The sequence below is a fragment of the Garra rufa genome, chromosome 5, assembly GCF_049309525.1.
Source record: "Garra rufa chromosome 5, GarRuf1.0, whole genome shotgun sequence".
Taxonomy (NCBI): domain Eukaryota; kingdom Metazoa; phylum Chordata; class Actinopteri; order Cypriniformes; family Cyprinidae; genus Garra; species Garra rufa.
The window spans coordinates 50,720,194-50,736,199 of record NC_133365.1 but is presented as its reverse complement, the minus strand read 5'-3'; the positions used below and the strand labels follow the sequence as shown (position 1 = coordinate 50,736,199).

The following is a 16,006-nucleotide window of genomic DNA, read 5'->3' as shown; positions in this document are numbered from 1 at the left end:
TGCATTAAATTGATGAAAAATGACACATTTATAATGTTACAAAAGGTTTGTATTTCAAATGCTGTTCTTCTGAACGTTCTGTTCTTCAAATAATCCTAGAGAAATATATCTGTTTCTACAAGAGTTTTCAGCATTGATAATAAGAAATGTTTCTTGAGCAGAAACTCAGCATATTAGCATGATTTCTGAAGGATCATGTGACACTAAATACTGGAGTAAGGATGCTGAAAATTTAGCTTTGCATCACAGGAATAAATAACATTTTAAAATAGATTCAAATAATATACAGTTCCACTGAATGACCAATAAGAATTAAGTGCTCCAGAGCGCTGTGTAATCAAATAGCATAAATGGCTGAATGAATAGTTGAGTTTGTTTCCTGCTCATCTCACGTTCACATGTGGAATCTTACAGGCGGTTTGGGGCAGATTTATAGGTGAGACTGGAAGCACAATCTGCTGACATGATCAGGAGAAGCGGTACAGTTTGTACTTGAACGTCAAGCCATTAATAATTCAGTGCAATGATTTCTGACATTATATCAGGTTTCAGGAGGAGCAGAGAAATCGTCATTGCACTGTTTTCTCACAAGGGGCATTAAATGGATCCAACAGATGCATGTTCTTTCCTGTGTGTATCTTTCATTTTATTTCAGTTAACTAAATTTGATAGTTTTAGTTTTAGGTAAAAAACTACACTGATTTGAATTACAGTACTAAAAATATCTCACACATAAAACATCTCTTTGTGTTTCAGGGTTTTTTTGGGAGGGGGGGTCGGTAATAAGCAATTACCTAGCGCCCTAGCAAATCCCCAACAACTACTGAAAACATAGCAACAGTATACTGCTACAAAAACATTCTAAACACCTTAGTGACCACACAGTAACACCCTAGCAACCATCCACAACATTCCATAACAGCATACTATAACAAAAAATTGTAAACACCTTAGCAACCACCCAGTAATACCCCAACAACCACCCAAAACATTCTAGAAACAGTATACTATTTAAAAAATTCTAAACACCTTAGCAGCCATTGAGTAACAGCATAATAACCACCCACAACATTCTAGAAACAGTATATTTTTACAAAAACATTTTGAACACATTAGCAATGACACAGTAACAACCTAGCAACCACCTAGTAAAACCTTAGCAACATTCTGAACTCATTGGCAACCACACAGTAGCATCCAACCACCCACAACATTCTAGAAACAATATATTGTTTAAACAACTTTCTGAACACCTCAGTAACACCCTAGCAACCACCTGGTAAAACTCTAGCAACCATGAAAACATTCAAGAAACAGTATACTATTAAAAAACATTCTGAACACCTTAGAAACCACACAGTAACACCTTAGCAACCACCCTCAACTTTCTACAACAGTATACTATTACAAAAAAAAATTCTAAATACCTTAGTAACCACTCAGTAACACCCCAACAACCACCCACAACATTCTAGAAACAGTATACCCTTAAGCAACATTCTGAACACCTTAGTGACCACATAGTAACACCCTAGCAACCACCCATGACATTCTAGAAAAAGTATACTGTTCCAAAAATATTCTGAACACCTTAACGACCACTCAGTAACACCCTAGCAACCACCCACAACATTCTAGAAACAGTATACCCTTAAGCACCATTCTGAACACCTTAGCGACCACATAGTAACACCCTAGCAACCACCCATGACATTCTAGAAAAAGTATACTGTTACAAAAACATTCTGAACATCTAAGCAACCACACTGTAACACCCTAGCAGCCACCCATGACATTCAAGAAACAGTATTCCATTACAAAGACATTCTGAACACCTTAACTATCACTCAGTAAGACCCTAGCAACCACCCACAACATTCTAGAAACAGTATACCCTTAAGCAACATTTTGAACACCTTAGCGACCACATAGTAACAACCTAGCAACCACCCATGACATTCTAGAAAAAGTATACTGTTACAAAAACATTCTGAACATCTTAGCAACCACACTGTAACACCCTAGCAACCACCCATGACATTCAAGAAACAGTATTCCATTACAAAGACATTCTGAACACCTTAACGATCACTCAGTAAGACCCTAGCAACCACCCACAACATTCTAGAAAGAGTATACCCTTAAGCAACATTTTGAACACCTTAGCGACCACATAGTAACACCCTAACAACCACCCATGACATTCTAGAAAAAGTATACTGTTACAAAAACATTCTGAACATCTTAGAAACCACGCTGTAACACCCTAGCAACCACCCATGACATTCAAGAAACAGTATTCCATTACAAAGACATTCTGAACACCTTAACGATCACTCAGTAAGACCCTAGCAACCACCCACAACATTCTAGAAACAGTATACCCTTAAGCAACATTTTGAACACCTTAGCGACCACATAGTAACACCCTAGCAACCACCCATGACATTCTAGAAAAAGTATACTGTTACAAAAACATTCTGAACATCTTAGAAACCGCGCTGTAACACCCTAGCAACCACCCATGACATTCAAGAAACAGTATTCCATTACAAAGACATTCTGAACACCTTAACTATCACTCAGTAAGACCCTAGCAACCACCCACAACATTCTAGAAACAGTATACCCTTAAGCAACATTTTGAACACCTTAGCGACCACATAGTAACACCCTAGCAACCACCCATGACATTCTAGAAAAAGTATACTGTTCCAAAAACATTCTGAACATCTTAGAAACCACGCTGCAACACCCTAGCAACCACCCATGACATTCTAGAAACAGTATTCCATTACAAAGACATTCTGAACACCTTAGCGACCACTCAGTAACACCATAACATCTATCTACAACATTCTAGAAACAGTATACCCTTAAGCAACATTCTAAACACCGTAGCGACCACACAGTAACACCCTAGCAACCACAAATGAAATTCTAGAAACAGTATACTGTTACAAAAACATTCTGAATACCTTAGCAACCACTCAGTATCACCCTATCAACCACCCACAACTTTTTAGAAACGGTATATTGTTAAAAATATATATTCGGAACACATTAGCAACCACCCACAACACTCCAGAAGCACTATACTGTTAAACAGCATTCTGAACACCTTAGTAACCATTTAGTAACACCCTAGCAACCACCAACAACATCCTTTTAGCATGTTTTACACAGGCACACACCAATCACACTTCCTGCAAACCTAGAGAGTAAAAAAAAGACAAACAGTTGAGAGCAAATGACTGTAGTGGTATCTCCATGATGGTATCAGATGGTACAGAAGTACAGAAAGAAAAAGAAACAGACGTTGACACAAAACACACTCCCAGCTGTGATGGTGAGTACTGACGCTAACCAGAATGTAGCAGCAGCTCCAAACCACAGTCTTATAAAGCCTAGTTTAGACCAGATCCGTGTATTAAACCCTACCATAAACCAGAACTTTCAATATTAAATCTCTGTAAGGCACAGCAAGGTCCAAACCAGCCCGATCTCACTGCTTTTCACACAAAACAAAAAAAATCACACTCCAACAACCTCAGACCTGTCCACGTCCAAACCCAACACAACTCCCCCCAAACGTTTATTTACAGTCTAAAGCTGTCACAGCGCCCGTCCCGTCTGAAATCAGCACAAACGCTCCAAGAAATACTGCATCTGCAACCTAGAAGCTCTCGCCAGAAAAGCTGCTGCTTAATCCTCACGGCTCAAACGCTTGACTGCCTGCAGAGGACCTCTGAGAAAGCAGCTAATTTTACCATTCCATGAACAGGAACATTCTCGGTTTATCTTATCATCGACGAAAAGTTTATATCACCCACACATACACACTCCTCTGGAGATGATGTCATGAGAAACGCAAGACAAAATGTAAAGCAGCAGGTCTGCTTTAAGTAGTTAAACTAGAGTGAGGCCACACTAATTGCTAACAGAAAAGATTATATGGCTCTCTACGCCCTTAAAAGAACCTTTCATTGAACAGTTCCTAAAAGGACAATTTTTATCTTTCTGTGAAGAACTTTTTAAAATCTAAAGAATCTTTTTTCACTTTAAAGAACCTTTCATGGAATGTAAAGATTTCATGTTCTTCATAAAGAACTATTTTTAAGAGTGTGGAATGCTTGATTCTGATTGGTCACTCTCAAATATGTTGAATATTTTAGAATATGCTGTATTATTTTAGAGCTGGGCTAGTTGCTTATTTCCAGTATCGCCCCTTAAGATTAATTTTAATACCAAACCTTATTATACATTATTCCTTACTTCGTTTTAATTTAATCAATTTATGTAGGAAATATATTTTTAATTATGGTACAATCATTACAAATTTTGTAGGAATTACATACTGAATAAGAGCAGAATTACATACTGAATAAGAGCAGTATTTATCTGGCACAAATACAATGACGATTTTAATGGGTTATTGCATCAAAATAGCTTTACATGATATACAACCAATAAAATATATATATTTAAATAATATATTTAATTAACTATAAAAATATGAGATATAAAATGCTGGGTAAGGATTTCAGAAAACACTTAAGTAATAATTCAAATGAATTAATTAATCAAATTTTTTAATCCTGTTGACTGAAATATGGTAAAATGAATTAATAAAATATTTTTTCCTTTTATTTTATATTTTATATCTAATTTTAAATAAGTAAAAATTTATTTATTAATAATAATAGTAATAAATTAACTAACTTTAATAAAAAATATTAAATTACATTAATTAAGAAAAAAATTCACTAATTAAATAATTTTTATTTTATATATACATAATATTTAATATATAATAAAATTATATATTAAAGTAATAGATTTTAATACCTGTAAAAATATGAGATATAATGTGAGATAAGAGATAAGTATGTGAATTATGTGATTATATTTTAAGAAACCACAAGAAAAAAAATTAAGCCATTTACTGAAATATGGTAAAATTAATCAAACATCTGAATTTTACTTGGGAAAAGGTCATTTTTATGCCAAGACATTTTCTTTAACTCTAAAACAACACAAGCACTAGTAAAACACCTGCAAATAATCAATACATAAAATTTCACACTATTTTCACACTAATCGTTAGAAAAATGTTGCTGGAAAGCCTACATCAGTTTTGCAAAGCGCTGAGCTACTGTCTCAACACTGACAGGCGCAGTTACTAGCATCACTAATTTTTACTCCCCAGCAATGCTGAGGAGAGACGAGAGGACTGTAAATCACAGATTCATGAAGTGAACTCTGGCTAGCTGACGGCCGCGCTCCCAGATTTTACTGAGGATCTGAAGTTGAAATAACATCTTTTATGGAGTGTGAGTAACGTCTGTAGTGGGATCCGAGAGAGCGCTCGCTCTATTGATAAAATATTTTCACTGGCTTCCCATATAAAGCTCTTTAAGCCACAAACCAGACCAACCAGCAGCCAGACGAACCACAACATCAGTGTGAAGAATCACTGTCTGATTGAACAAAATAAATATGAAATTTTCCAATGCATATATTTTTATAGTTCAAAGCACATCACAATGTTATTGCGACTTTTAAAATTTGATCAAAATGAATGACAGAGATAGAAAGAGAGGGATAAATAAATCAAATTAAAATTGTAATTATTATTTATTTTTTTAAATAATTATTTTAGAACAAAAAAATTAGTAAAAATAAAATAAATTAAAATAAACCACTAAAAATAGCTCGTAAAACACAACATAACTCCAAATTAAAGACTTAAAGACACTGAGACAGGGGAGGACAGAAGAAGGAAGAGTCTGGAGAGGGGGAGGGAAAAAATAAGGCAAGGAAAATCAATCAGAAGGTCATTTACATCACTCCTCTGCCAGATGGCATTGTGGGAATAGCTGTCATGCATTGGCAGCCCAAATGGGTGTGTGACATAAGTGCATCTAAACGAGTGTGTGTGTGTGTGTGTGTGTGTGTGTGTGTGTGTGTGTGTGTGTATGAGAGAGATATTGTAGATACAGAGAGGGTGGAAGACTCATTAGGAAATAAAAAGTATGAACAGGTGGAAAGGAAAGGTTACATAGATCACTTAACAGATAAAGAGATAAATATTCCAGGGGGAGCGGGTAAACTGTGCCACTTGTGACTTAGGATGGCTCTGTAGTCGAGAGGAAATGTCATAATTATATTTCCGAATATCTGCTATCAAGTGACGTAAAAAAAAAAAAAAAGCACCTATAAATATACACTACCAGTCAAAAGTTTTTGAACAGTAAGATTTGTAATGTTTTTTAAGAAGTCTCTTCTGCTCACCATGCTTGCATTTGTTTGATCTGAAGTACAGCAAAAGCAGTAAAATTCTGAAATGTTTTTTTACTATTTAAAATAACTGTTTTCTATTTGAATATATTTTAAAATGTAATTTATTTCTGTGATCAAAGCTACATTTTCAGGATCATTACTCCAGAGTCACATGATCCTTCAGAAATCATTCTAATATGCTGATTTGCTATTCAAGAAACATTATTATTATTATTATTAACAATATTTATAACATTGTAACATTATACACTATACATTCAATACTTGTCTTTTTTGGGAAAGAAAATTATAGAAAGTAGTACTTTTATTTAGCAAAGATGCTTTAAATTGATTAAAAATGATGATAAAGACATTTATAATGTTACAAAAGATTTCTATTTCAGATAAATGCTGTTTTTCTGAACTTTCTATTCATCAAAGAAACCTGAAAAAATTCTACTCAGCTGTTTTCAACATAATAATATTATTAAATGTTTTTTGAGCAGCAAATTAAAAATTCAGCTTTAAAATCACAGGAATAAATTACATTTTAAAATTTATTCAATTAGAATTTGTTATTTTAAATAGTAAAAACATTTAAAAAATTATATTTGTATTAAAAAATACTCGAAGAGACTTCTTTAAAAATACATTCAAAATCTTACTGTTAAAAACTTTTGACTGGCAGTGTATAGACAGAAATTTGCTTTTTCAAAAATAAGTGGTCCACATTAGTACATTAGCACATAAGTTGTAATATATGAGTACAGAAAACACAATTACATTGATGCATTTGCCAGATGCTTTTATCCAAAAGGAATTGCATTGCATTTCAGCTATACATCTTTTTAGTTCGTGCATTCCCTGGGAATTGAACCATTGGTTTTGCTAGTGTCACGCTCTTAATATTTGCAACTTTTTATGGCGTATATAATTTACCCAAAAGCATCATAAACCCTTTACCTACTGAAATAATTCTGCAAAAAATGCTTTATTCATTAATTATTAACATTTATGATACACACTACTTTTTTTTCTTTTTTTTTCTAAAGAAATGAATACTTTTATTCAGAAAGAATGCATTTAATTATTTAAAAGTGACAGTAGAGACATTTATAATGACAAAAGCTTTCTATTTCAAATAAATGCTGTTCTTTTGAACTTTCTGTTCATCAAAGAATCCTGAAAAACTGTTTTCAACATTGATTTAAAGAAATTTATACTTTTATTCAGAAAGGATGCATTTAATTATTTAAAAGTGACAGTAGAGACATTTATGATGTTACAAAAGAATCAGTAGGATCATTTAACATATATTAAAATATTTTAAATTGTAAACAGTTTTTACTGCATTTTGATCAAATAAATGCAGCTTTGCTAAGCATAAGAGACTTATTTCCTGAATAAATGTCATTTGTTTTGACATAATATTGACTAAAATATTTTTTCTCATGTTTATCTCTCAATCACAGGCAGCTGCAAATTGGCCTTTTCTAAAAATATGATCACATTATAAACACTGCACAGTTTTAAAACACATCTTGCCCCGCTCTCCCTATACATAAAAGCAACATAAAAACAGACAAAACCAGAATAAAGAGGGGAGCAAGAGATCATTAAAGGCTACAGATGGTGTCGGGGGGTCAGAAGGGGTGTATCATGTTTGAATGAGTGTGTGTGTGTGTGTGTGTGTGTGTGTTCGTACTCACCCGTGAAATGGAGAGAGGCATGTTGAAGTCTTTCCCCCCCTGCAGTCTGAAGCCCCATGGGGCCGGACCCTGTAACACCACACTGTATTTACCACTCATAGCTGTCTGATATAAAACACACCCGCGGAGGCTGCCAAACGCTCACAAACTTCTTACAGAATGCCCTGGAAAGACAGACAGAGAGAGAGAAAAGTGTTCAGTCAGACACTGCTGAAAAAGCTTGTGATTTAGAACTAACTTTTTACTTTTTCTAAACTAAATACGAGTGGAAAAACTCATTGCTAAGAGGTTGCCAAAGCATTTCTATGCAGTTGTTAACGTATTTAGTGTTTTTTACTTGCAAAAATCTAAGGCAAGTTTTAGTGCAATAGAAGTTTATGAGAAATAAAAAATAGAGATGCTTGACTTATGAAACACATATGAAGTTAGTTGTATATGCACTACTGTTCAAAAGATTTTTTCATGCTTTAATGCTCACAAAGGCTTCATATATTTGGTTGAAAATACATTCAAATGTTATATTATGAAATATCATTACAATTTAAAATAACTGATTTTTATTAGAACATATTTTAAAATGTAATTTATTTTTGTGACGCAAAGCTGAATTTTCAGCATCATTACTCCAGTCTTCAGTGTCACATAATCATTCAGAATCATTCTAAAACGCTGATTTGCATTAGAATTTATTATTATCAATGTTGAAAACTTTTAACATCATAAATGTCTTTACTGTCACTTTTGATCAATTTATTGCATGCTTACTGAATGAAAGTATTCCTTAAAACAAACTTTTAAACAGTACTGTACTGCAACACAACAAACTGTCAAATAATACAAGATTTTTAAGTTAACATGCATTTGACAAAGCTTAAGTGATGAAATCATTATCAGATACATTTACCTTCAGAAAGCAACTTTCTTGACAAACAGAAACAAACTCCTCTGCAATACAGGTCTAAAGGTCTGACACAAAATGATCCACACAGACAGCAGATTGCCCATTTATACCCATCTATCAGAGGGTGTGTGTGTGTGTGTGTGTATTTTGGGGGTTGGGATGGGGGTGCTAGGCTCACACACTGATATTTTGGGAACGGCCCCTAGACGTGCTGCCAAATATTAAGGAGGACCCATCATAAAGCCACCAGAACCCAAAACAAAGGTCCTGAGATTAGACGATCAGGATCAGACGCTGGAATGTTCCACGGGGTCAGATGGGCGTCCCGTCATCAGCACATTTCAAGAGGGAACGCTTTAGCCTGCCAGTATCTCTGTCTACTGCTCATATTGTCCAATAATTCGTCATGGGAAAAGAGTAAGAGTGCTGTAAACATTGGAATACAGATGAGATTCACATGTGATCCTTGCTGTCATCACGCATGATTCAGAATGCCGTTCATCTGCTATCAATAAGACAAATGTCACTTTCATTAAACAAATCCATATAATGGAAAGTTATAGTAATGTTTCTATTATGTTGTACTGTACTGTGTTAATTGTGCCTGGCTAGTGTTGCACTGCAATTTTGCATTTAGTATAAATATCACGGATGGTTGGTTGGATGGACGGATGTTAAGATGACAGATGATGGATAGACTGATGAATAGAAGGGTGGAAAGATGATAGGATGATGGATGGATGGATGGATGGATGGATGGATGGATGGATGGATGGATTAAAAGATGATAGAGGTATGGATGGATGGATGAAAATATTGAAAGATGATCAAGGAATTGATGGATGATAGACAAACAGATGGACGGACAAAAAGATGATAGATAGATGGAAAGATTGAAAGATGATAGATGGATGGAAAGATTGAAAGATGATAGATAGATGGGAAGACTGAAATACTGCTGAATGGATGATGGAAAGATTGAAATATGATCAAGTAAACTGATGGATGGATAGACGGAGGGTATGTGGAATGATGGAATGATGGATAGATAGATAGATAGATAGATAGATAGATAGATAGATAGATAGATAGATAGATAGATAGATAGATAGATAGATAGATAGATAGATAGATAGATAGATAGATAGATAGATAGATAGATAGATAGATAGATAGATAGATAGATAGATAGATAGATAGATAGATAGATAGATAGATAGATGGAAATATTGAAAGTTGATAGAGGAATGGATGGATAGATAGATGGAAAGATTAAAAGATGATAGATGAACAGATGGATGGATGAATGGGAAAATTGTGGATGGAAAGACTGAAAGATGGCTGAATAGATGAATAATAAGATGGATGGATGGATGGATGGATGGATGGATGGATGGATGGATGGATGGATGGATGGATGGATGGATGGATGGATGGATGGATGGGAAGATGATGGATAGATGTTTGAATTAATAGAAAAATGAGAAGATGGTAAATAGATGGATGATGGATGAATGAAAAAAACTGAAAGATAATGGATAGATGGATGGATGATGAATGAAAAGACTGAAAAATGGATGGATGGATGGATGGATGGATGGATGGATACATTATGAAAAATTATAATGGAACGGATGAATGGAAAGATGGGAAAATGATGAATGGATGGATGGAAAGATGGGAAGTTGATGAATGGATGGATGGAAAGATAGATGAATGGAAAGACTGAAGATGGTTGAATGAATGGATGGAAAGACTTAAAAATGATCAAGGAATGGATGGATAAATGGATGGATGGATGGATGGATGGAATAGAAACACTAAAAAATAAAAAAGGAATTGATGGATGGATGGATGGATGGATGGATAAATGGAAAAACTGAAGATGGTTGAATTGATGGAAAGACTTAAAAATGATCAAGGAATGGATGGATGGATGGATGGATGGATGGATGGATGGATGGATGGATAGAAACACTGAACATTTAAAAAGGAATGGATGAACGGAAAGATGGGAAAATGTAGGGATGGATGGATGGAAAGATGGGAAGTTGATGGATGGATGGATGGATGGAAAGATGGATGAATGGAAAGACTGAAGATGGTTGAATGAATGGATGGAAAGACTTAAAAATTATCAAGGAATGGATGGATGGATGGATGGATAGACGAATGGGAAGATTTAAAAATGGATGGATGGATGGATGGATGGATCTATCTATCTATCTTTCTATAGACTACAGACACATTTATTGTCATGCTGACAGTCAGTGTGAAGAGGAAGAGGATGTGATTTCAGAGCTGGACAATGGACAGGTGATTATTAATCTTATATCCACACACACACATACACACACATTATATATATATATATATATATATATATATATATATATATATACAGTATACATATACATACACACATGCATCAATGTACAAAAAAGAATGGAAGAAAATGTTCAGCAACAAAGTCTGAATACAATAAGAAGCCATAAGGTCAGTCCTCAGGCGGGCTGGGGATCACTGTCCGTGTGTGTGTGTGTGTGTGTGTGTGTGTGTGTGTGTGTGTGTGTGTGTGTGTGTGTGTACCTGGTATTCATCACGTTGTGGGGACCAAATGTCCCCACAAGGATAGGAATACCAGTAGATTTTGACCTTGTGGGGACATTTCTCAGGTCCCCATGAGGAAACAGGCTTATAAATCATGCACAATGAGTTTTTTTGAGGAAGTAAAAGTGTGCACAATCTCCTGTGAGGGCTAGGTTTAGGTGTAGGGTAGGTGTAGGGCGATAGAAAGTATGGTTTGTACAGTATAAAAACCATTACGCCTATGGAATGTCCCCATAAAACATGTAAACCCAACATGTGTGTGTGTGTGTGTGTGTGTGTGTGTGTGTGTGTGTGTGTGTGTGTGTGTGTGTGTGTATGTGTGTGTGTGTGTGTGTGTGTGTGTTTTGAGTGAAGGGTTTGTCCAGTATCTGACCCAGATCTAATATCAATAGTTTAAAACTCATCACACTCCATGTGTCCATCTCTCTCTCTACACACACACACTTATCTCTACCACCACAGAAGCGCAGCAGTACACAATAAGGAAATCACATTAGTGACATATGATAAATGATATATGCAAACACACACAATAGAGCATTAAGAGGCACGCTGAGTGGCGGCAGTAAGTAGCTTTAGGCTTGAGTGAGAACAGCTGAGACCAAAGCCAGAACAATACATGCTGCCTGTGTGTGTGTGTGTGTGTGTGTGTGTGTGTGTGTGTGTGTGTGTGTGTGTGTGTGTGTGTGTGTGTGTGTGTGTGTGTGTGTGTGTGTGTGTGTGTGTGTGTGTGTGTTCATAATAGCTGTCGGATTAAGTGCCTCTCTAGTTTACAGTTTTCTCCAACAACATGCGTTATAGATCTAGCGATTCCAGTGGGAGACACAAGGAAAACAGATTGTTGCTTTGTGTTGTGTTTCGTCTAGCTGATGGGTTTAGATGATCTGATTTATTAGCATTACAAAGAGATTTTACTGCATTAACCACATATAAGTGACCATTAGAGTGTGCGTGAGAGACATTTCTGAATAAAAATATCATGCACGTGAACACACAGAAACTGTCTGGCTGTATGCGACTTCACTCTAATCTAATTTAATCCCAATCTGTCTGCACTTAATCAATGCAATTACACCAGACTAGTCTCTAACCTGCTGACAACACTTTTAAACCTGGAACTCAAATTGCACAGAAAAGATGTTTGGACGGGTAAAACGCTGAAGTTAAATACTCAAGAGCTGTGTTTGGAGTTTGTTCAAATCTCTAAATAAGAGCAACAGTAATAGTAATGCTTATTATGACAACACTACTAATAACTAATAACTAAAGCCCCAAAAGGCGCTAGTTCCTGGAACAGGGAGCAGATCTTCACAAGGACCAATCAATGTTCTGCATGCTAAAAATAAATAATGAAACAGCGTCTGTGCATCTGAGCATCTGCTTGCTGTGCGTGTTTGTGAAAGAGTCAGTGATCACAAAGATGCATGCAATTTCATTCAAAAAATGCAAGTATACACTAAACTGGCACATTTAAAGGCAAAGATACTACAAAGAAGCTAGAAACAGTTCATCCAAAAAGGTAAAATCATGAAGCTAAAAAAAGCTAAAGAAATAAAAGATAATGTCTCAAAAAGCCCAAATAAAATAAAATATTTAATGTAGTTAAACTGATTCATACCTATAAAAAATAGGAAAAAATAGGTTTCTACAAATGATAAATATAATGTCCTGGAAAAGTTGTGTAAAAATAAAATAATAAAATAAAATAAAAAAGTTCAATGTAGTTCAGTTCTATAAATAATATAAAAAATAAAGTTCATTTATGGTTTATACTAATTATAAATATGTGTAAAAATAAGATAAAATAAATTGATGATTTAAAGTAGTTAAACTGATTCAGTCCTATAAATCATATATATATATATATATATATATATATATATATATATATATATATATATATATAAAGGTTAATTTAGTGTTTAATTGTAAATATGTCCTGGAAAAATTTGTGTAAAAATTTAAATTAAAATAAAATAATGAAATAAAATAAAATTAATTATTTAACGGAGTTAGACTGATTCAGTCTTATAAATAATATAAAAAAAGAAGTTAATTTATGGTTTATACCAATTATAAATATGTCCTGGAAAAATATGTGTAAAAATAAATAAATAAATAAATAAATAAATAAAATAAAATAAAATAAAATAAAATAAAATAAAATAAAATAAAATAAAATAAAATAAAATAAAATAAAATAAAATAAAATAAAATAATGATTTGATGTAGTCAAACTGATTCAGTCCTAAAAATAATACTTTTTAAATAAGTTAGTTTATTATTTATACCAGTTATAAATATGTGGTGGAAATTATGTGTAAAATAAAATAAAATAATAAAATATAATAATTTGATGTAGTCAGACTGATTCAGTCCTAAAAATAATATTTTAAAATAGGTTAATTTATGGTTTATACAAATTATAAATATATGGTGGAAATTATGTGTAAAATAAAATAAAATAAAATAAAATAATGATTTGATGTAGTCAGACTGATTCAGTCCTAAAAATAATCTTTTATAAATAAGTTAGTTTATGATTTATACCAGTTATAAATATGTGGTGGAAATTATGTGTAAAGTCTGTACTGTATACAGTACAGACTTTACACATAAAATAAAATAAAATAAAATAAAATAATGACTTGATGTAGATGGACTGACTCAGTCATATAAATAAAAATAAGTTAATTTATTGTTTATACCAAATATAAGAAGTTCTGAAAAGATATGTGTACAATAAAATAAAATAATAATTTATTGTAGTTGGACTCAATACTATAAATAATATTTTTTTAAAAAGTTTATTTATGGTTTATACCAATAAATATGTCCAGGAAAGAAAATGTGTTAAAAAAAACTTCAGTCTAAAATTTTTGACTTTTAACAAAATTAGGCAAATTTTTACGATACATCAGTATGGAACTAAACACTAAGCACTGCAAAACATCTCATCTCACTGTATCACTAAATCACTAACACATGCACTTTTTATATATGGTAAATTGGTGATGCTTAAATCATTTTTCTCATCTGCTGTCTGTCTAATGTGCTCATCCAGAGAGGTGAAGACAGACATCGACCCCGGCCCGAATAACATATGACATCCCCCCATCCATATGGGGCCCCCTGAGACATCAATGAGACATTACAGCTCCTGAACAATACTACCAAATGTTAATCGCTTTCACCGTTGATGCCAGCTCATTCTTACTGTTTCACACTCTACATTTATTTAATTTGTTATAAAAAAATTAAGCAACTTGCTATGTCAACACAAAGTAGAATTGAGCTCATTTTTAACTTTTTTTTGTTATCAAACCTAACATATTTTACAAAAAGCATTCATTAATTTAATCAGTGACTGCCATTAAATAGTATAACTAAATATCCAAAGTCATGTTTTTTTAAGGGTTTGGTAACCAACTAAAAGAAAAAAAAAAACTGCCATACATCATTAGAAGACAGATAATAAAAACCAGTGTATAATAAAAGGTTGAACAGGTCAAGTTGTCACATTCATATAAAGACATGAGTTAGTTCTGTGAGTTAATTTAACCAAAACAATGGCATACTTGTATATTAATGCACTTTTTTCTCTCTCAAATAGTTTTCAAAAACGTTTCCAAAGACTTGCCTGAACAGTAGTCTGTTATACATTTCAAATACAGAATGTTGTGGGGAGAATTGCTTATTTTTACATTTTAAACAAACGTATTCTTTTCAAATCGGTGTCAATAAACAGCAAGTGCTGTTGTGACAACTTGCCCCGGTCTCCCACAAACTAAAAAGTATTTAACTGAAATTCATTTAAAACCCTTGATTCACATGGCTATGCTCCTACGACGGTTTTAAAGTTCCTCCTGTCTTTTGTCAAGTGATGAACTCGCGCTTACCTGTGTGTGCAGGTCTGAAGATGAGTCGCGTCGCGTCTGTGCGGTTGCGGCAGCGCTGCGAGGTTCACGGTAGTGATGTGCGGATCGATATTAAAATATCGATATCTCCGATACCAGCTTTGTATGTTCTAGAATCGATTATCTTATCAAAATATCGATATTTCAGTAATTTGGAGCAAATATGTAGTTTATTGGAAATAGAAATACAGCAGAAGGTAACCACAATTACCCTAGTTTATCTGAATAATGGCAACTTAGTCGGAACTACTTGTTCTTCCGCCTGCCAAGTCATGTGCGTGATATGGCACTGTACAACTGCAGACACAGCTCGCAATCGCAAGCCACTCAGTCCGCTGGCACATGTTGTTCAGTCACGCTGTCAGTCCGGCGGATTGGATATGGCTGAACGCAAGCGAAGTTATGTGTGGAGCTACTTCACTTCCATAAACTCAAACGAGGCGGTTTGTGACATGTGTAACAAAACAGTGAGGTACTGTGGTAATACCACAAACCTAATCAAACATCTACATATAAATCACAAGACAGAATATGACGACGTCATGACGAGGCGGTCAGAGGAGGAGGAAAGGAGAGGTACAGGTGCT

General features: G+C 34.1%; 1 protein-coding gene across 1 annotated transcript in view; it reads right to left on the bottom strand.

Annotated features, from left to right (window-relative positions):
• pdlim5a (PDZ and LIM domain 5a) overlaps positions 1 to 15,609 on the bottom strand; it is a 59,247-nt gene extending 43,638 nt beyond the window's left edge. Inside the window, exons 1-2 of the mRNA XM_073840516.1 lie at positions 15,402 to 15,609; positions 7,992 to 8,155 (exon numbers count right to left, since the gene is read on the bottom strand). Of these exons, the coding sequence (XP_073696617.1) occupies positions 7,992 to 8,090 (99 nt within the window). The 5' untranslated portion in view covers positions 8,091 to 8,155; positions 15,402 to 15,609. The remainder of the gene's footprint in view (positions 1 to 7,991; positions 8,156 to 15,401) is intronic.
• Between the last annotated feature and the right edge of the window lie 397 nt (positions 15,610 to 16,006).